Below are 23,023 nucleotides of genomic sequence, written 5' to 3'. Positions count from 1 at the left end.
AATTTGCTTGACTGTAATCATCCTTTCACTATGTATTTATATATCCCAATATCACATTGTACACCTTAAATATGTACAATCAATCAGTTAATCGATTAATCAATGAAATGAAAATAGAGATATATCTTCAACTAATCCTGATGGAAAGAAGTCCTTCTGGAATTTCTGAAAGATCATTCCAGTTTTACTGAATGATTATGACTTAGGAGAAATGAATGGATTCTGGGGAAAAACCAGTTCCCAAGGGAAAAAAGGTCAGATTCTGAGATGGTGGGTCGAAATTCCAGGAATGGAAGTTTGAAGCAAGAGAGAGAAGTGGGCCTGAAGTTCAGAAATCAAAGTTGGGAATTGGGGCCTGGCACAGTAGCTGATGCCTGTAATCCTAGCACTTTGGGAGGCTGAGGCAGGTGGATCACCTGAGCCCAAAAGTTTGAGACCAGCCTGGGCAACATGACGAAACCTGTCCCTACAAAAAACACAAAAATTAGCTGGGTATGGCGGTGCACACCTGTAGTCCCAGCTGTGAGGGAGGCTGAGGTGGGAAGATCATTTGAGCCTGGGATGTGGAGGCTGCAGTGAGCCATGATCATGCCATTGCACTGTAGTCTGGGCAAAAGAGTGAGACTCTAGCAAAAAAAAAAAAAAAAAAAAGTTGGAACTTTGAGGGTTCTAATGAGAGAACCTCTGGGAAGGATTTCACACTTAGCTGCTTTACTCTAGCCTGTAAACTAAGTCCTATTTGGTGAAATATTGGGAATCATTTCTCTTACATGTAGTAAGTCTGTTTAGTTTAGTTTAGATAGTTTGTTCATTTCTCAACATTTCAGTTAAGGCTCAGTCATACAGCTTTGCATGTTGTCAAGAAAGTGAAGGATGGGCTAGAGAGGAAAATAAAACATACCTTGTTCAGGTAGATTCTTAAATTGACTCCAAGAAAGCCCAATTTCCTAAAAAGGAATTAACTCCTTAATGTAAACTGTCGGCTTTTCTTTTGTATAGTCCATTTGGGAAACGCAATAAAAGAGGGAGATCTTGTTTGTGGTGGAAACGTGAGCTCTTTTTCTTTTGACTTAGTGAGAAACAATTTATTTTTCTGATTTATAAGCATATTTTACATATTCTGGTCAATACATCAAATGTATAATGTGGAAGTTCCCTTAAGAATACCAAGACCACACATGTTAAACTCAGCTACACGTTGTATTAGGCTATTAGACAAATGTCACTTTTAATATCACAACACATACATGTACTTTTTTTCATTGACAGAGGAACATGCCTTTCAAAAATATTTTATTGGGTGAAACTTTCTTATTCTCAGGAAAACTTTTGGTTCTTTAATATAATTTATTATGCTCTTTAAAATTCTGTTTGATAAAAGCATTGGTATATTATAAATACCTGTAAAGAAAATATAGTTTAAAATTTCAAGGGAAATAGTATATAAGTTTCCTCTTTGACATTTTCACAAAAATCCACACAGGCACTAAGAAAGACTGACAAAACTATTTTATATCTGAATATTATACTCCAGGTTGGAAACATTCAATATGATTTTATTTAAATATTAAAGCTTCTTGAGAGTGAACCTTTGGCTACAACCCAATGAGTTGGCTGGGGTTTTAACCCAGAAAATATTTTGTTGGGAAGAATCAAAAGAAAGATTTATACATCTAGCACTAGCTTGGGAATGGAAAAGTGATGAGTTTTCATTCTAATTCTTTATTGGCCTTTCTGGGCCAATCTAAGAATTCTCTGGTCCTTTTTAGTTTTAATACTTTTTGATATGCTCCAATATTGGAAATTCTATCTAACACTTTATATCAAACAACATATGAAACTTCCAAGGACAGAGTGATTCTGCAAGTCTTTTAGGAGAACATTCTCTAAGCATTATGGGCATTGCTCTGCAAACACCCTCGTTCTACACAAATTCAAATGGTAGAAGAGCAGGTGAAAATTTGTGTTACCAACCATACTTCAAGCCAAAGCAAATGACAGACTCTAGTGTTCTTTTCATGAACCAGTTCAATGCCATGAATTGCCTTATGAAGTTCAAACTTCATGGAAGAATTGCAAGCAGCAAACTCAGTGGGAGAAAGCCAGCAATGTAGGTGACTGGAGACTTTGTAAGCATATTGAGAGAAGGAAGCCAGAAGGTTAGTAATAAATGAATTAGTATTAGCGAGCATCCAGGTGAGGCGAGATTACATAAGCAAACTCATAATTATTATTGTACAGATCCTGCCTAACAGAAGATGCGGGTAGTTTGTTTTTTCCTAATGCATTTACACTTTGTACACATTCACTTAGTGTAGGAGTGGGCAAAATCAAATGCCTATTGGATACTGCCCAGCAAGGAATCAAGTGCCTGCTCTAGGTAACATGGAGCAGGGTGCCATGGGGACTGAGAGCTCATCTAATCAGGCAGCTGCTACTCAGCTCCAGCTAACTGTTGCCATGAGCAAAGATGGGTCCGAGAATGAGGTTTTATGTGAAACATCATATTTTCAATAACCACTCATATTTTAAAAACATTCTGCATACCAAACAAAATCTACCTGAGGGACAATTAAGGTCCATGGTCTGCCAGTTTCTGCTTCTGATTTGAAGCTTAGGAGCAATTTGGTGAGAATTTGGACACTATCAGTGATAGGATTGGAGAAGATCTTTAAGTATCAAGGAATAAACATTCAGTTTCAAAGACCTAGAACACCCTGTTCTAATGAACACAGTTGGAAAAAAACAAAAACAAAACTTCTCATGGTTTCTCCCTATTATGAGTATTTTTCTATTATTACATTAGGTCTCCATGTGATGAGTGGTTTCCTGTTACTGCTGAAAAAAATTGTGACTAGGAATTTGCCAAGTCCCAAGTGTAAGTTTTTTTTTTTCTGGGAAAGTGGTATATATCATTTCTCCCAACATTTATTTTGTGGCTGAGAAAGGAGACAGGTATAGAAAACTTTCAGAAGAAGGAGAAACAGAGGAAAGACCAGGCATGCAGCACGAGTCATAACCACCTCTGGATCCACGGACGCCTCTGGCACCACAGACACCGTGCGCCAGGCAAAGAATGTTCGAAAATTGCTCAAACCAGAGCATTCAGATTTCAAGATCTGTTTCTGAATCTAAATAATCCAGCTTTTGACCAACATGACCAGATTTTGACTACAGGAATGAGTGGCACTTTGGAATAGAAAGATCTAGGGAATGAGTCTTACAGTGAACTCCTTCATTAGGCCTACTAAATACTTTCTTGGCATCAAAATTTGAAGAACCACATGGACAAGACAGGGAACAAGCTACAGAAACAGTTTCTGACTCCTTCTCATTCTTTGCAGATTATGTTTTCAAATTAATTGATATCCCAGGTTTTGCCTTTTCTTTTGAGAATTGAAATGGGCTCTAATGCAGTGTTCTAATGTAGTGTAAGAGCTTTTTGTCAACTGTGACTCCAGAAAGAACAAAACACTTCACTTGTGCAGACAGGAAAGATGTGTTTTGAAATACCTATGATCAATTCTGGAAGTTGAACTTCCTGCTTGAGCTCATCCCCTTCACATGTACAGTTTAGGGAGAAAAACAAAAGGTACCACAAAGGATATTATAAGCATAAGAATTCATGACAAAACAACCACTTCAGACACAGGCAAAATCGCAGGGTAAGGAAGAAGCATGAATATTTCCAACTTGGGACCACACACTTATTTTAATTTTCCTCATTCAGAATGTCCACCAGAGCTTGAAGCAGCCGGTCGTCTCTGTGCTTGTAAGGTTTAGTGTTATAAAAAACATCAACATAGTCATTATACAGACTGTCTTCAGAGTCTTTAAGCTGGGAAGGTTTGTTCAGCTTTTCCAGGGCTTCATAGAAGTTTTCATAAGGGATGTTGAGCTTTGCACTTGGGGACTTCTTTGGTGATTGCTTTGGCGGTGAGTTTTTACTGAAAGCACTTTGCAGGAGTCGCAGCATGGCCTCGGAAGGGGCTCCATCCTCCAACTCATCCCTCCGGCCCCCTACGCTGCTGCTGCTGGGGCTTTTGGACACCAGAGTGTTCTCCTTAGGGTTCTCTTGTGTGGGCTGCTCCTAAAACATAGAATGCCATCCACAAAGGGAAGAAGGTTCATTATTTATGGCCAGGCAAGCTAGGTGCAACCCTACCACAGGAACGCTGCCTGCCGCTTGAGAGGCAATGAGGGGAGGGGAGAGAGTTCAAGACTGGGAGCCACATGGACTTGGGCTTCAACCCTCATTTGCCTACCCTCTGGGGTACCTTTAGCAACCTTTTTAATCTCCCTCAACTTCACCTGTCAGGTGGAATAAGAGTACCTCCATTTGTGGTGGTTTTGAAGACTAGATGAGACTGTATAGGTAAGTACTCAGTACATGGTGGTTTTCTTTACTTGTCAGCCTGCTGTCATGGAATCCATTTTGGGAAGCAGAGGATATCAAAATATCTAACAAGTCATATAGAAGGCACCCACTGGTTGCGGTAGCATGGGGGTGCCTTCCTGGAGGCACTGGCTTTCAGAACTACCCTTTTAGCCACTGAGTTGTAAGAAGTGGTCAGGGGAGAGACTGAGGTGCTAGGCTGGGGAGGAGGGAGCTGGAGAGCTCAGAGAAGCCACCCTTGGCCAACTGCTGTGGAAGTGTTTCAATATTCCAACACTCACAAGGTTAACCTGCTTCCCAGACTGTGAAGAAAAGTACTCAGGACTCAGGTCCTGGAGGGAAGCTGCTTTGAAGAATATAAATGGAACTAGAATTCAAGCTGAGGCCTTCACAGTTCATGTATAAATTTCTTGAATATGTACTTTGCCTCTGTATCTTCCAAAACACCCAGCTCAGAGCTGGACCTATTCAGAGCAGGGCGTTCTGAAAATTCTGAAAACCTACCTATTACACCTGAGGCACTGTGCTAGATGCTGGGATACAGAGATAAAGAAAATGTGGGCTTTTCTCACCATCTGACAGAAGGAAGCCAGGAGCCATAGCAGGCTGAAACCCAGGAATGTGAACGACTTATTTTAGCTATCCTCTGAAATTTTTTGAGAAAAAGTGTGATCTATCGCTCACCTTGGTGTTGCCAAGAAGTGTCAGTTAATGAATTAATAAAAAGAAGCCTACATGATTTGGCCATTTGAGCCTTGTTTTTCTTTCTGCAAAATGGATACACGAATGTCTATCCTTCCTAGGTTATAGGGATTATATGTTAATGAGACAATGTGGAAAATGCTTAAAAACAAAGTACAGTACAAATGTTAGATATATGTGATTGGGCATAAAGACAACTTTTTTTTTCCATTTGTTATCTGTCATAAGTGGAGAAAATTCATGTTAGGAAATTTAATACTTTTGAATTCATTAATTGTGATTTCTAAGTTCTGGATAAAATATTGAATGAAAAAAATACAGTTTTATCCTATGGAAAAAAATAGTTTACCACTATCACTTCTTATCCTCCCCATCCATGTTTGACTTATTTCCTGCTTGGAAGTTGGGTACAGCTTCACTGACAACATTGTCTACCCCAGTTCAAAAGAGAGCATGCCAAGAACAGAGCCACACAGACCTCCCCTGGATCCACCATCTTCTCCACCCCTCTTCTGTCATTCTGAACAGTGTTGTAGGACGTGTACACACGAGGCTGCTTCATATGCTCTGGCTGAGAAGAGGTCCCGTGCAAAATCAGCTTCCAGTTCACAATTCTTCCTTCATTTTGAATTCTTCCAGACTAACAAATAAGCATACCTATATTTAGTATGTGTTTTAGATAATATAAAACAAACTCATTCAAAATAGCTAAAAAGGATTTCATTGTTACAATCTCATTTTAAGATTCTGTGCATTTCATGTGAAAGAAACCATTGGATCCACTCTTGCTATAAAAATTGACAATTTGTAGGTTCAACAGTTTAGAAACTGATTGCTTCATAATCAAACATTTAATTTAAAAATCAGAAATCTCTATGTAAGTCTTCTTTTCCATATTGGATGTGTTCTTGAAAAGCTGACTGTACCTTCTATAAATATATTTCCCAATTATCAACTTATAGAAACATTCCACTGGGAAAAAAAGTCAGCCTCTATGGAGTATTATAAACAACCTCTAGCATTAATAAGCCCTTAAAAATTGTGTGGCACATATGCAGTGTGGAATACTATGCAGCCATAAAAAAGAGTGAGTTCATGTCCTCTGCAGGGACATGGATAAAGCTGGAAACCATCATTCTCAGCAAACCAACACAGGAACAGAAAACCAAACACTGCATGTTCTCACTCATAAGTGGGAGTTGAACAGTGGGAACATATGGGCACAGGGAGGGGAACATCACACACCGGGGCCTGTCAGGGAGTAGGGGGCAAGGGGAGGGATAGCATTAGGAGAAATATCTAATGTAGACGATGGGTGGATGGGTGCAGCAAACCACCATGGCATGTGTATACCTATGTAACAAACCTGCACATTCTGTACATGTACTCCAGAACTTAAAGTATAATAAAAAACTAAATAAAAGAGGTCTATAAATTTCAATGACAAAAAATAAATTAAATAAATAAAAGAGGTCTATAAATTCAGTTACAAAAAGTTGCATATTTGGGGGAATAGTCATAATTTTCAAGGCTCAACAATTATAAATAATGTGTTAAAATCTAAAATATCTTTAAAAATTTAGAAGTGTAAGGTCAGATTTTGCAGACTTGACATGAAATAAATCCCACCTTGGTAAATAGATTTTCTTAGTTTCCTGATGGTGAAATTGAGTTGAAGAATAGAGGCCAAGTTAAAGAACAGGCCCATATGCTAAGAACATTTTTTTGTGCTCTATGAGAGCAGGACATTTTACAACTTCCATTTCTAAATCACAATTTTAGCAGTCTTTAGGAGAAAGCTATCCTCAGAGAAAAAAATGTAACAAACGACTATAGAATTTGTATTAATTTAATTGACATCTCCAAGAACTTTAAATGATTTATTTTCAAAAAGTTATCTAGGCCGGGTGTGGTGGCTTACACCTGTAATCCCACCACTTTGGGAGGCCGAGATGGGTAAATCACCTGAGGTAAGGAGCTCGAGACCAGCCTGACCAACATGGTGAAACCCTGTTTCTACTAAAAATACAAAAATTAGCCAGGCTTGGTGGTGGGTACCTGTAATTCCAGCTAGTCGGGAGGCTGAGGCAGGAGAATCGCTTGAACCCAGGAGGCAGAGGTTGCAGTGAGCCGAGACTGTACCATTGCAACTCCAGCCTGGGTGACAGAGCAAGACTCCGTCTCAAAAAAAAAAAAAAAAAAAAAAAAGTTATTTAGGCATATAATTCTACACTGCTGATATTTATTACACTTTTGTCTCAGAAGAACTCAGAGCCAAAACATTATTCATTTATATTCTCACCTACAGAGAATGTTGGAGAAATGATGCAAAAATAAATAATTAAGCTATATTTGGCTTTTTTCTAACTTTTGCTCTGTCCTTTCATTTTTGTGACTGTGTGTTAAAATTACAGAAGGATGTCAAAGAATGTTAGTAAACAGAATGAAAAAGAAATAAGAAATGCTTTCGGTTTGTTTCATGACTAAAACTGTTTAAAAAAGTCATATTAAATAAGGTATCTCCAAACATTAAGCTACATCGAAATAGCTACTGCAGAATAATCGTAAGCATGCCTTTAAGATGTGACTCTGGCAGAATGTCACACCAAAGTTGGTCTGAGCGTTTAAGTATCTTTGTGAATATGATTGATTTTGTTGGCTGAATAGGTCAGATGGCTGGCTGCATGCAGACATGGGAACACCTGGATTTGTCCCACAGTCTGTCACATTGTTTATATAAGTGTTTTTTCCCCTCTTATAGTATGGCTGAAGCCTAATCTTTCTTTTTGAATATTATCTACGTAACCAAGTGGTCAGGGCTTGAAACACTCTACTTTTCCCTTACTTCTACTAAGAAGGGGTACAATTCTTTAGGGCCCTAATTAATGATGAAATCAACCTTAAAAGTGCTTCAAAATGTTTAAAAGTAAGCTTGTGTTTTTTCATCCTCTCATTCACACTTACCATGTCTGTAATTCTCAAAGTCCAAGTACCTATAGGGTTCTCTCCCCATGTGTGAACAGACATGAAGTCCCAATTCTTAAAGCCATTAGGAGATGTATCCCGTTCTCTTTCAGCCAAGAGCACAGTGCTAGTTCCTATGAAAAAAATGCAAGTTAATGAATGTCCTAATAGCTCTGATAGTAGGATACACTCTAGCATCTGATAACTGAAAATAAAAGCTGAAAAAGATGAGTTCCCCTAATTTTCTCTTTTAGTGTAAGACCAGGATAGAGACATTCACAAGGAAAAAATATGATGTTTTTATCTATAGTGCTTAGCACATTGCCTGGCATATATAATAATGAATAATATTATTTGCCTCAATAAATATTGTGGAAAAAATAATGAATGAATGAATGAAAATGTTGACTAAGGTTTATTTAAATAAGGAAAACTCGGTGAACTACATTTACAAATTGAATTAGAGAGTCAAAAATCTAAAAATATTTTAATGAAACTATCATTTCTAAAGTGTGAGAGGAAATCTTGAAAATTTAGTAGGTGCCTGACTCCATAATGATTTAGACATAAAAATTATTATTTAATTTATTATGCAATCATTAATAATCATAATTATTTAATTAATGTATTAATTTCTTAAAGATATATTAATTTAACAATCTCTTATATTAAAAGACAGGTTACCTGTAAATTTTTAAGTCCCAGCCCTTTCTAGATCAATTGATAATAGTTCTATGTGGAAGGGTTAAATAACTGCAGGTCTATCAATTAAAAAAGCATTCCACCAATATTTCAGGTTAATTCCAATACATCTAGAAAGCATAACTTCAAAATTAACAGAGCCTATTCCAAACCTCTAAGAATTAATATTCAGGAGGAAGATCATAGAGATAGCTCATCTTTCCTCACATATCACCCACAGAAACCAAATTTCGTCAGTTGAGTCCTGCTAAAACATAAAGGAGTATTGGGACTGCTCCTCCTGGTTAGATTATGGCTTATGGTTCACGAGCTCTTTCCTATCCACTATCTTATCTGAATTAGTGCCCTCGCAGGAAAAAGCAAATGTTCATACATCATATAAAATGGCCTTATTCATGTTACTATGATAAATTTGTTAATCTTCTCAATCTCCTCTAATCGATCTGAATTCCCAGTTTTCAATGGACTCCTTGTATGTTTCGGATATATCTGTGAGTTTGGTTAATTATCAGAGTAACTTTCACTAATTTGTTGTCTAAGAGAAAAGTGATAGGTCAGTAAAATGGAAAAGTAAACAGTTTGAAAATGCATGACTTCAGAAAAGTGTATTAATTAGCATTATTTGAATGGGCCTCATTCTCTGCTTATCAAAGGATCAGTGGAAATGGGCAGGGCAGAGGGAGATCTAACCCAAGAAAAAGGAAAAAATAAGCATGTTTTTTAAGACCTGAAAATATCTATTAGGAGACTTTGTTCTATGAATAAACAAAAGCAATCAGTTATTTGAATCATTCAACTTACACTTAAAAATATAAATGGCTTAGAACTTTTTTCTTTTAATTTACCAGCAGCAGAAGTAAGTGTGACATGAAGGTCTCCTCTTCGGGAATATTCAATTGTTGCTTCAAATTGTACATGCTCCAGGGACTTGATAGCATTTTCTTGTCCTTCACAAGCTCTTGTTGGAATTTCAATGATAACTTCTCCATTAGCTTTCAGGGCTCTAAATACATTAAAGAATCAGCATTGAATAAAGTATATCCAAACTTCCTTGCATTTTATGCATATCTGCACGCATCAATCTTGACTAGATACTCAACTAAGCTTTTTGTCACTCCCTGTGATGTGTAGAACCTAATTCAGAATTATGTATACATGAATTTTAATGCATAAGAAAATGGTAAGGGGCACTAATACTTAAATACAATGCTATTTGCTGTGGAGTCAAATTCAGGCAGATTTATTGTAGACCCATCAAAAAGCCCCTCTTAAGAAAAAAATGATTTTATCTAGAAGGCCTTCTGAAGGCATGCCCCAAGCCTCCCATCCTTGGATATTTTGTGTGAGCAGGTCTTCAGTATTATTTTGATTGCTTTGATAGAAATTACAAAACACTCCTAGTAGAAATTTCTTCTGTGACAAGATGTGGTGTGCTAGAGGGAGTCTATGTAAGTGTATGATAAAGAATCCCTCATGGAAGAAAAGCCATGAATCACACAGCACTGTGGCATGAAGCAAGGCTATTCTGCAAGCAGATTTTGGGTAAAACTGGTTGGCAAGTACTGCATTTCATCAACCCTAAGATGCATTTTAAAGAAATAGTTAAACATTGAATTTAGAATGAATCTTGAAACTGATGGGTGGTTGATCACAGTTTAATTGACAATAAAACAATGCTGCATCTTAGACTGGGTGCTATGTTGTAGGTGGACTACAAGAGGAACATGCAAATGGTTAACATGGTTTCTAGAGCTTTGGTCTCTCAGTTAGTCCCCATGGACACCCACAGAGAACACTAGAAAATTCCACCTCCATCTACTTCAGAAGGGTAGATACAAAAAAATCAGGCAGAATGGCCAACATAGTAATGAAATTATGCCATGGGCACACATGTGTTTAAAATTCCAGGAGATACTTACCTGGGCTCAAAGTCATTGTCCTTTACAACACACTCTTTCTTCTCAGGCACACTCCTCCAGGTCCTGGGGTCAGCTAAATCCACCAGAGCTTTGGCATTTAGTAAGCCAAATCCAAATCGACTATTCACCATCAAGCCTGCTCCATTCTTTTTCCATCCAGGGTTATTGGCCAGCGGGTCATACTCAGAGGTCCAGACAACCAGGTGCTGCATATCTCGCCAGGTGAGATTTGGGCTGGAGGGGAAGTGACCCAAAGTGTCTTTCAGAGAAAAATGAAGTTTCCTTGCAAAAGCAAGTGCTAACAATAAGCACCTCCATTCAGGGATTATGAAGTGCCTTTTGCTATTGTAGTTATATTATTCTAGTGTATATTACTGTTCATATATCTTTTCATTCAGAATTCAGAATACAGAGCTGAAAACTTCTCCCTGTAACATATAAGTTATGACTTCTCTCCAGAGCATATAAGCTTTTACTATGAGTAAAATTCAGTCCTCAGCAATATAGAAGTATAAAACTTTGTCCTTAATTTCTAATTACTTCCATTTAACTAAGCAAACATTTTAAATGGTAACACTTTCTTTATGCCCTCCAGTCTCATGCTGTCCATTAAAAGCCTTAGCACTTTCAGCATTATGAACCCACAGACGAGGCCTTGACTTCCTTCTTAGGAAGAGTGAGATGTTAAAGACAGACTGGCTACCTGCTGTAAACATGTATTGCCTTTTTCTTTATCTATCAAAAGCGTCAAGAAACTCTTAGCTATTTGAGCTCACTCTTGCAAGGCACTATGCTAATACTGTGGGGATATTCAAGGATGTGGTTCTTGTCTTTTAGAAGTTTACAATCCAGTAAAAAGAATTAAGGCTTTTTATAATTCTATCTGGTGAGTGCTATATTCATAGCTTAACGCATTGTGGGAGTTTAGAGTAGAAAGAATTTCCATGGAATAGAAAGATCTACGAAAACTTTGTGGGGGAGAAATATTTGAGCTGGACTTTGACAGGGGGTAGAGTGTTAAGAAGTGAAGATAGAGAAGAAGGCCACTGGAGCAAAAGCACCAAAGTGGGACAGTACAGGTGTGGCCAGATGACAGCCTGGTTTGCTGGGGCAGGGGAGAGGCAGTGAGGAGTACTGGGCCAGAGCGATGAGAACCTGGCATGCCAGAAAGGGAGCTTATACTTTATCTTTTGGGCAGTGGGAATCAGTGAGAATTTTTGAGTAAGGAAATAGTAAAATCATAAGTCTTAGTAAGATTAATTTAGCAACACTATAAAGATAAATCAGAGGTATAAGGGATTGTTGGATCTATTATACTATGATGAGGCCTTCCTTGATCAACCTATTTAAAATTTCCACTCTCCCACATGGTCCCGAGCTCTCTTATTCTGCTATATGTGCATGTTCTCCTTCCATTGCACTTATAGGCTTCTAACATGCGGGAAACTCATTTGTATTGTGTTTTGTTAATGTCTCTCTCCCTGGTTCTAATTTAACCATGATAAGTGGTGAGATCTTTATCTATCTTGCTCTCTGATGTGTAGCACCCAGAAGAATGCTGGGCACAGGGTATATGCTCAGCAGATATGGTTGGTTCAGAGACTGAACATGCCTAAGTGCTAACTAGCCCCAAATATAATTTTAAAACATATTGCTCCTAGTCATCAGTCAGATTCTCAAACTTTTCCTTGACTTTGAGACCTGTATTGTTCCCTGAAGCCAATCAAGCATTATGTAATAAGTAGATGCCCCAGTTTTTAGTCCTCAAGGTTCCTGTCTCAGCACTCGGTTGGAGAACAATCATCAGGGGAGTCTGGCTCACTTTGCTGCCTTCTCCCCAGAGCCCATCATGTACTGGCTCAGTAATCCCCTGTGACAAGAAAGAGGCAGTGGACATTCCTAAACACTGAAGAGTCCGGCTCCTAGTTAAAAACTGTGTGTGATTTTTCAGGCCTGACCATAGGCGATTTCAAAGGTCTTACCTGGCACGACACACGAGGAAGCTGCCCTCCCCATGCAGACACAGTGCGCAGTTTGTGGCTCGCAGCCTCTGAGAGGAGTTTCCATGAAGGCCGCAGGCCCCCTGGCCCCTCATGTTCTTTCCATATTGACATTCCTAGCTGGTGAGAGCTTTCCTTCCTAGGTCCCTTGGTCAGGCCTCCTCGTGGAGAGAGGAGGGGAAACATCTAGACACTTTCCTCACTCAGACTCAGTGCCTGGTGCTTCTCCACTCCCGGGCTCTCTTGGTCCCTCCCCGCCTCACACCTCAGAGTCCATAAAATTGCCAGAGCCTTTTGTTCGGGGCTCCCTCAGCAGTGAGATGACCCTTAAGTCTGTGCTGAGCCACTCAACCAGTATGCCAGGAACAGGGCGAGTAAGTGTTTTCTCCGGTTTCAGACTCTTGCTTATGTCATAGCAGTAAGTGACTAAAGGCTCAATGCTTTCATTTTTGGCTTGTTGAATTAATAGGCTACTCCACACCTGACAGCTCAGCTCACCTGAGCTGAGCTCCCGACAAACATACCACTTTACCCTGGAGAGTGACTGACAGAGGCCTTGGAAGGACACCAGTTTAGGGATCCTCAGTGAGTCCCAGAATGCTTGCCTCATAATCACCTGGTACACTTGTAAATAGAATAGGACATTTTATTGAAATGCTTGCTTCCTTCCAGTCTTTTAAAAGGAGTTTTAGGTAAAAGCCTCTTATCAAGGCAGTCAACGGGCAACACACCAGTTTTCCATTTGGATCATCAGTGTGTGCAGGTGCATGTGTGGAGGCAGGAAGGAGGAAGCGTACTGAGGAGGCTTAAGGCAAGGTGCTGATAATCATGATTATCACATATAGCATGTGTGTCCTATGTTTCTGTAGTAGAGCATTTATTTTATAGGTAGTTGCAGGTTATTTTGTTTTAAAATTTTCCTTTATCTAGTCTCTGCAAAATATTAAGGAGCTTCATTGTCATGCAATTAGAAAAACCTATTTTTCTTTTTTTATTATTATTATACTTTAAGTTCTAGGGTACATGTGCACAACGTGCAGTTTTATTACATATGTACACATGTGCCATGTTGGTGTGCTGCACCCGTTAACTCGTCATTTACGTTAGGTATATCTCCTAATGCTATCCCTCTCCACTCACCCCACCCCATGACAGACCCCGGTGTATTTTTCTAACAGAGTTATTGTTCATTCGTGTGCTTGTATTTCATAAATGAAAAGGAGCTGCTAACAACAGTGCAACTCATTCCTGACAGCCTTCCTTTGTTAATTTGTGCTCAATGACATCCACGATAATTAAATTTTGAAACACTGCATTGAGTTGCTAATCAAAGATATGTTTACAGAAAATAAGGGTATGGAATTAAACACCGAATTAAGCATTGCTTCTAATTAGAAGAGATGTAGGTAATGTAATTTGGAGACAAAATTCCAGAGTGAAAAGTCTTAGGAGCTATCTGGTTCAGCCTCTAATCATACCTAAATTAGCCTAGATCTTAAAATTTTTCTAACTTGGACTTTCTAACATTTCACAACCCACTAAGTCAAGAATTTTTTGTTGTGATTTTTTTCCAAAGGTTTCATGCAGCATTGAAAGTCCATTTCTCTTTCTCCAGGTTTTAATAAGACCAGAAGTTTGGCTTATCCGTTTGTTTAATATTTCCAAAGGTGTGAAGGGATTCAGTGGTTCACTTCAGAATTTTCCTCACCTATTAAAAATTATTCTGATTCTTTTGATCTCTCCTCAGAAGGCTGAGGCTATTTTCTACAGCTTTCTTAGGTATACTCACTACATAATAATAATAGTGCCACAAACATTTACGCAAGGAATTCCTTCTTCTCTTAGTATATTTATCTCCAAGATACACCTACTAACTACCCTAATGGGTTTCTACACAAACACAGGTGGATGAGGTTGTAGGAAAACACAGTGGTAAAAGTAACTCTTTATAGCATTTGTTTCTCAAAACTCGGTTAAGGTATTACTAGCATTAAAAAGTGCCTGGGAGATTTGTTAAGAAAGGAATTCCTAGGTTGAATACCAGAAACTCCTAGGCAGATACAAGGTCTGAATAGTTGCTGGCAAAATGACCTGGGAACCTGCATGTTAAATAAACTCCCCAGGTGATGACTATATATGCTGGTACTTGAGAAACATCGCTTTGGGGAAGGAAAGTATTTCTTTGTGCATATTCAGCCAGAAACCATTCCTTCTCCTTTCCTTTTCTCCTCCCATTCCCCAATACTCTGGCTATATAACATTTAACACAGCATATTGAGTAGTCTGCTTGTGACAGAAAACTTATAAGAAACTCATAAATGCATGTTCATTTATCAGCCTCAATCTTCCGAACCCTCCTTTATTTGAGGAGATGATAGGCTGCCATTCAACATTGCCTCTCCCTCACAGGGCTGTGGGAGGCTGCAAGGTGTGGTTGCTGATAGCACAGCCTTTGCAGTCAGAGAGACTTGAGTTTGAATTTCTTTGTGGGATCTTGGTTATATATCTCAACCTCTCTAAGCCTTATTTTTTCCCATTTATAGGTGAAATTAATAATTTCTATGTCATAAGAATGTTGTAAGGGTTATAATTAATATTGTATATAAAGAGGCCAGCTGTGTCTGGTCTACAGTAAGAACCTAATCAATATTAGGTGCCATTATTCTTGATAAGTTTAGGCAAGGGCTCTTCAGTCTCCATAGTTGTTCCTGTGGGATGGCACATGATTAAATGATTTTCTCATTCTTGAGTGCCTTGGGATAAAGCTTGGTCACATGTCTAGAAATTCTGGCATTCAGCTTTGGTATAGACAGTTGAATAGAGTTCAGAAAAATGTTCAATTGAGAACAGAAATCTTAATAACTTCTATGAACCTTGGCAGTAAGGATATAAATGTTAAGATAGATCAGTCATGCTTATCTTACTGATGAATTGAGTCAAAATGAAGGGAATTAAATTCTTATGATATGCACCTGGGAGATCATAGGCTCTTAATATCTCTTAAATCACGAACACTGAGAATCTGTTGAAACCTATAAGCCATTCCCCAGAAATATGCCATACATACATTTATAAGCAATTCTGCATTTAGTTGCAAAGAGATTCATGGACCCCTTGGAACCCATCTGAGTGTTTCACAGAAATGAAACACCTGCTTTAGAGACTGTCCATCAGAGACTGAGATTAATGAGGCTAGATCATTCCTAGATCATTTTCTCCTATATAGAAAAAAGAAGGATCAAATTAGCCAGGCATGGTGGCACATGCCTGTAATCCCAGCTACTCGGGAGGCTGAGGCATAAGAATTTCTTGAACCCGAGGGGTTGAGGTTGCAGTGAGCCGAGATCGTGCCACTGCACTCCCTCCTGGGTGACGGAGTGAGACACTGTCTCCAAAAGAAAAAGAAAAGGAAAGGATTATTTTCTGTATAGGGTCATTTTCTACTATACAGAAAAAGAAGCCTTGAGGTTTTAGAAACCAAGGATTGCACTTTTACAATTTCAGCTCTTACATAAAATTGACATTACTTCTGTTCAGCAGATGGATATTTCTACTATATTGATCACTATACAAGGATGGGCTAGGAACGGCTAGTTATATTTACATGCATCTGACAGGTGTTGGATAGAGAAGAAAGGTTCTAGACATAAAATTTTAAGATTGCTTTCTTTTAACAGCTCCCTGGGGTAGTAGTCTGTGTTTTGAAATCTTAAATATAATAAGTCTGTTGCACAGGATCCTATAATCCATAGGACCCTATTTTCTTCTGGTCCAGACCCCTCATCACTGACCCCAACAATTCATGTTGGATTACCTATACAGGCTGACATTTTCAATCTCAACTCTGAGAATCTTAGGAAGAGAAGAAGTTTGTAAAAAAAGGTCTCGTTTGACCCCTTCATTTTATAGATGGAAAGACTGAACCCCACAAGTAAATTAACTTGCCGAAGGCCACATAGCTAGTGGTAGAGCTAGAACTTGAAGCCAGGTGTTCCTTGCAATTTTCACTGCTTGGACAATTATTTCTCGGTTAATTTGGATCTGCTGATGCCAGTCTCAGCTTGTGTTCATAGATTTTTGTCTTTTGTCCGTCTACTTCCTATTATAAGTGAACTTAGATTCCGAACATAGCTTTTCTGGAGGGCCCAATATCTATTTCTAATTGAGCACCTGAATTTACTTCTTCCCTTACCAAGCATCTTGCCAGCCCCTCCAAGTAGGTGGACTCTTGGTAAGAGCCTTGCTAGACTTCCTTGCTTAGCCACTGTAGCCGTCTCACAGCCGAGATACCCAGGAATATACCCCATCTCCATAGGAAGCCCCAGGGATCCTAGAGATAAACCGGACTCTCCCGGACAAAGGCTCGGGAACCTCACGGCTTTTCCAGTCATGGCAAAGGCCAAGATATTTTTCCTTTCTGTTATTACGAACTGAGTCTACTGAACATGACATAAGGACACTGCTTTGTTCTCTCTCTAGAGAATATGTAATTTATTCTAGGATAATCTCCTTATTAGGAAGGATAATAGTAATTTACAAGTTTAATCACTTCTTCTAATATGCAACCATAGCACCTGACTTGACATTTCAAGATTCACTGTCACCACACATCAGAAAGCAGGAATGAGGACACATAAAAAGCTGTGATGTGCAGTGTGAGACAGTTCAATTTCTTTCCTCTGTGTTAAGTATTGGACTATTGGGTAATTATGAGAAAAAAAAAGTTAAATCTTTTTTTAACATCATACACTAAAATAAATTCCAGAGGGATTTAGAATTTAAATATGGTAAAGAAACCATAATAAAAGACATATAAATAAATGTTTATCTAATTTGGGGTTGTGAAAATTTTTCTGAGCATAAAAGCAAAGGAAGAAGCCTTAAAGAAACAGACTGACAAACATAACTACATACGTATTAACTACATTTCATTAAAAATTACATAGAAACAAATTAAAAGGTAAATGTCAAACTTATAAAGCATCTAGCTTTTGTGAACCAAGGCCATAAAACAAAACTAAGGCCATAAAGAAGCAACCCCAGAAGACAAAGAGCTGAAGGGTATGAAATATTGAGCTTCATTAGTAATTAAATACAAGCATATTAAAATGAGATACTGTTTTCACCTATCAACATAGCAAATATTTTAAAAGATAGTAAAAGTAGTTTTGACAAGGGTTTTGGAAACTGGCACTTTCACACATATATTCCTGGAGGGAATATAAAATGGTATAGTCATTCAAGGCAGCATCTTGTCAATATATATCAAAATCATTAAAACATGCTTGCCCTTTGACCCAGAAATTCCAATTCTGAGTGTTTATCCTGAGGAAATTATCAGAGATGACAACTAATATTTACTGACAATGGTGTTTAAGCATGATTAGATGACTTTAAGGAAATTTGTGTTTATACAATGGAACACTGTGAAAATATAAAACTGCTGCCTTTAAATCTCATGTCCCCTGATGTGGTTATATCAGCTCCAGGACTAGGCTTGTATATTCAAAGAAAGGAGTTTTTTAAACTTGTTCCTAATACTGCCCACTGGAAACTATTTAAACAAAATCCTGCTGGAAGAGAATAAACAAAAGGCGTTGTAGCTGAGTGGGAAGAAGATTTGAGGGATAGCTTGAGTTTTAAAGGTCAAAGCATATTGATTTAGACAGGAGAAAGTATGTTTAATATATTGTAGAATGGGTTATAAAAACAGATTACAAAATAATGTCTATATTAAGATCCCAATTTTGTAAGATGTGTGTGTATTAAATCTACATTGTGATGTTAACTATGGTTAGTGACCTCGAAGTGGCAGGAAAGAGCTTATCTTTATTTGCAGTATTCCAAAATTTCTTCTGTAACCATGTATTCAGAAAAAAAAAGTGTTATTAAAAATAAGGAGAATCAGCCTTTGTAAAGGTGATTAGAAGCTTTCTGGGCCTTACTTTGCTTCCAGGGCCAGAGCGAAGATGCCAGCAGCCAGAGGTGCAGAGGCCGAGGTGCCTGTGTGCGTCTCCGTGCAGTCATTGTGCAGGTCAGCGCTCGTCTGGATGACGTCAGGAAGGAGAGAAAGGCAGGGAGAACATGTGAGGAGTGTGGGCCTGTCTTGGGGGTTAACTGTACCAAAGGCTGCATCTGCTATGACCAGGAAACTCAGCTGATTCGATTGCCTACTTTCTCCTCTAAACCACAGGCGGATGTTTGCCATCTGCTGATATTTTAGTTCACCCTCTATATGCAACTTCTCTATAATTCTGGCAGCAAGATGCCTTTTCTGGGGATGAAGTACTCCCACTATGAATATTTTCTTTTCTGAGATTCCCAAACGAAATGCTGTCTATAAAAAACAAAGTTTCAAAATCACTATGAATCATGCTGGCCCATTAATCATCAGGTCCATTGTGTTTGGTCTGGCATATTTAGAAATTCTGTCTCATACAAAATTCCCTTTTGCCTTCAGATTGACATTTGGCTGCCTCTTCAGCCCAAGAATATGAAGACATCCTGGCCTTAGCCATTTGAACTACTTGCACAAAAAATGCTTAGTATGTAGTTTGCACTCACTGTTGAACTAGATTTGATACCTGTGAGTTGGTGTCCACATTTACACTTTGAGGAAAACGATGGGTCTTTAAAATGAAAAGTGTGCTGGACTTAGTTCTGGGTTCAAATTCTCTAACTGCTACTTAATAGATTTGTCCTCGGGCAAGTCATTTGGCTCCCCATCTGTAAAATGTGATTTATATTTTCTGACTCATATGCTGAGACTTACCCGAGATGTTCTCTGTGAAAGTAGTTTTACATAATTTTCTTGCAAGTAAGGAATTACCCTGGCTAACTTTAGGGTAATGAAGAGATTGCTGAGATGAAGGGAAGAAACTGAAAAGACTTCCTGTCTGCCTTAAGGACCACGGCGCTGCTGGTTGGGCCAAGGGATTACTAACAAGACACCCACCCAGGCTCCAGCACCGAAGTTCTAGCTCGAGATTTCGATGTGTGGGAGGGAGGTGTAAAAAAATAATTTGTTCTATTATCACCTCCATTGGCTTCCTGCTTGGAGTTGCTGAATTTCTCAAGTTATGATGGCTCTGCTCCTCAGAGGGCTGCGGAAGCAAGGTTGCCCTTTTTACCTGTTGACGCAAGCAAGCCCCCAGAGATGACTATGCTGAGGAAAAGGTTTGCGTAAGAAAAAGGTTATGTTACTGAGACTGTCTCAAATAGAATCCACCAGCTGTCTCTCCTAAGGCTGGCTTTCTTAAGGAGGGAGTTTTATAAAGATAGAAAATCTTTCTTCTGCTTCAGTGCAGGGTACCCAAGATAAGGAACAGTCTGTGAAATGGTGATTCTGAAATGCCCAACAGGCCATTTTCTAAAGGCAGCTCTGGACACCCAGGGAAATGACAACAGCCAGGGGCTCTGAAGACAAGTGGGGCAGATGTCTGATATGCCCCTTTCAAACCCTATAAAATGTGCCTGCCATAAAAACCCCTCAGTAGAATGCCACTGTCTATTCCTTGAGTAGCTGAAGAGATGCGCGTGAGAAGCAGGCCCACACTTCTAAGTTGAGACCACAGCTTTACTGTCTAAACTAGCTTGCAGAAGTGATCCTGTATGACGAAGATGTTCGTGTTGACAATTTTGTTGAGATGCCATTAATAGGAATCTTGCACGCATTCCAAGGTCATTATTATAGGGTTCACCCACCCTCTAATTAGATCATGACCTGCTATTTCACTGAGATAGGATCTATATACTTTAGCTAGTTGGTCCTTTCTGTGTCAGGAGTTAAATTGGGGGCCTTACATTTTTTAAATTAAAAGTGCCTCCCTTTGTTCTCAAAGCCCCTAAATGCCCCTCCATCGTCATGCCCTTGAAGGGAAATCCAATAATTGCCCTTGGCCGTCTGACTCATGGAAGCAAAGGCGCAGGCAAGCGTGGGCTGCAGGAGCTCTCTGAGCATACGACCTCCCCGAGCTGCTTACCCAGATGCTGAGCAGTTCACCTCAGGGGACACTGAAACTGCTATTTTCCTGCAGGTCATCCATTCTTAGGAGACATAGCTGGTGTAGACTCTGTATTTTTATCATCTGCTACAGGGCAGACTATATCCCTGCTGTTAAAGGATCAGCAAGTACAAGGGTGATAAAGCCCCTACAACCCTGAAATCTCCTTTAAGGCTGTTTCCAGGGAGGCATCAGACAAGCAGAAAAGACATTTGGAGTCTCCGCTGTGTGTAATGACAGGTTTGGTGGCTTCTCAAGGCTGGGTTTAAAAATGACAGAGGGGAAGATCATCTTGGCAGAAGTGTCATTATCCCTGGAGAGAAAACTTTCTGATGGATGCCAGCCTTTCAAGTGAGTAAGTGTGAGTTTCCCCAACTGAGACATCAAGCTTAAGCGAATCAGTCGTACCAAAGGTCAGTTAGGGGAATCATTTCACATGCATGCCACGCTCTCCTAACTAAGCAGAGAGAATTAGACAAAAGCAACATACGATTCTCTGGTCGGTGTAATCTCCGCTGCTGTAAGAGGTGGCCAGTGTGGAGGAGCACTTCTCAGCGTACCAGGGGGATAGGCCTTGCTGGGAGGCACTGCTGATGGAGATGGTGTAGATGCTGTCTGTGTAGCCATCACAGTCACAATTATCTCCCTGACGCCCCCCGTTTCCCGAAGCCCAGACGAAGATGGACCCCTTCCCCTGTCTCCCCTAAAGGAAAAGCCAGAATGCATATTATCTGTTATCGTCTATTGGGGTCGTTGTTATATCCCAATAAAATCCCCAACGACTACATGTGTGAAATTCTCAGAGACAGCTATTTGGGATCTATTTTCAATTCCAGATCTTTTGGCTTCGATACTGGAAATCTCACAAGGCTGTATATTATAAGCCACTGGACTCTGGCCCTGCCAGTCTCTGGAGCCTCCTGGGGTAGGGCTGAGCACACGCTTTTCTTTCTTATGCAGATTCATAATCTAGCGTTTTGCACTTGCTCATATTTTTCCACCCTTCTCTTAGTTTATGTCACTGCACTTAAATCTTTGAACTTCCTCTCTTTCTTTCTGCTTCAATCTTCTGGCTGACTGATAGAATGACAAAATTAGGAATTATTCAGATCTGCCTTGCAGCTGCATTAAAAGGGACTCTTCAATTGAATGGAACTCGTCAAAGCCGCCCTTTCTGTGATTTTTCAATTTGTGCTCTCCAGAGTTTCTACTTTTGTTTCATCTTGTGGAGCACAAGGCTTTAGAATCTGTGCAAGAATACAGTAAACCCAAGTGACAGAGCAATCCAACCAAGGCACAGGTATTCAACAGGCACGTGCAGAGCAGAAGGCAACACGTTTCTATATTTGAAAAGCATTTCCGCGCTTGGAAGAAGTCTGGGTAGTTTTTTACTAGTGTAAAAACCCAAAAGCAGCAGGAAAATGAGTAAGGAGAAAGAAATGTCCAGAAGCACTTTTAAAATAAATATGCTAAAAGTAATAAATTTCCATTCAACCTCAGACCCAAATAGGGAAAATTCATTTTATTTATTTATGTTTAGTTTTGAGGCAGGGTCTCACTCTGTCACCCAGGCTGGAGAGCAATGCTGCAATCTCAGCTCACTGCTACCTCCGCCTTCTGGGTTCAAGCAATTCTTGTGCCTCAGCCTCTCAAGTAGCTGGGACTATAGGCGTCTAAGTTGAGACCACAGTTTCACTGTCTAAACTAGGTTGCAGAACAGTGCAACCTAGTTACACCTGGCTAATTTTTGTGTTTTTAGTAGAGGTGGGGTTTCTCCATATTGGCCACTCCTGGCCTCAATTGATCTGCCTCCCTTGGCCATCGCGCCTGGCCACAAATAGGGAAAACTTTCTTAAGCCTTAACTCCCATCCCTCTGAAGAATGATTTGGCCCTCTAAGTGCATTTAAAATTGTAAAGGACTTTGTTAAGAAATCCACAACAGTGTTATTCCATGTAACCTAAATGTTCTTTCCTTCTCCTCATATCCAGATGGTCAGGTTTCATTTCATGTGGGTCTGTGTAAAGCATCTTACCTGTTTGACACCATATTCAAAAGCCTTCTGGGCTAGCCGGCCAGGCCCCTCCACAGTTTTCCCATCATCATTGGGGCCCCAGCTTGCACTGTAAATATCCACGTGTCCAGGATTGAATCCAATTGAACTGGCCTCAATAGCATCCGTCACAATGCCATCCAGCATTCTTATGCCTGAGAAACAAAATAAACAAACACACACAAAGGTTGATGTCAGTATGTACATGGACAAAAGCCCAATACTCTTACTATTTGTATTTTTAAAGGATTTTAAGAGTCAAAAACCAGGTAACTACTAGATAGA

At 39.4% G+C, this 23,023-nt stretch overlaps 1 protein-coding gene across 1 annotated transcript in view; it reads right to left on the bottom strand.

Moving 5' to 3' along the window:
- Window positions 1-1,198: 1,198 nt before the first annotated feature.
- The window catches only part of PCSK1 (proprotein convertase subtilisin/kexin type 1), a 42,494-nt gene continuing 20,669 nt past the window's right edge, over window positions 1,199-23,023 (bottom strand). Inside the window, exons 7-14 of the mRNA XM_003822752.6 lie at window positions 22,721-22,893; window positions 21,177-21,389; window positions 18,629-18,729; window positions 10,684-10,917; window positions 9,610-9,767; window positions 8,063-8,196; window positions 5,577-5,738; window positions 1,199-4,090 (exon numbers count right to left, since the gene is read on the bottom strand). Of these exons, the coding sequence (XP_003822800.2) occupies window positions 3,713-4,090; window positions 5,577-5,738; window positions 8,063-8,196; window positions 9,610-9,767; window positions 10,684-10,917; window positions 18,629-18,729; window positions 21,177-21,389; window positions 22,721-22,893 (1,553 nt within the window). The 3' untranslated portion in view covers window positions 1,199-3,712. The remainder of the gene's footprint in view (window positions 4,091-5,576; window positions 5,739-8,062; window positions 8,197-9,609; window positions 9,768-10,683; window positions 10,918-18,628; window positions 18,730-21,176; window positions 21,390-22,720; window positions 22,894-23,023) is intronic.

The sequence above is a fragment of the Pan paniscus genome, chromosome 4 (genome assembly GCF_029289425.2).
Source record: "Pan paniscus chromosome 4, NHGRI_mPanPan1-v2.0_pri, whole genome shotgun sequence".
In the NCBI taxonomy this organism is placed as follows: Eukaryota; Metazoa; Chordata; class Mammalia; order Primates; family Hominidae; genus Pan; species Pan paniscus.
This window is presented reverse-complemented; position numbering and strand designations above follow the sequence as displayed.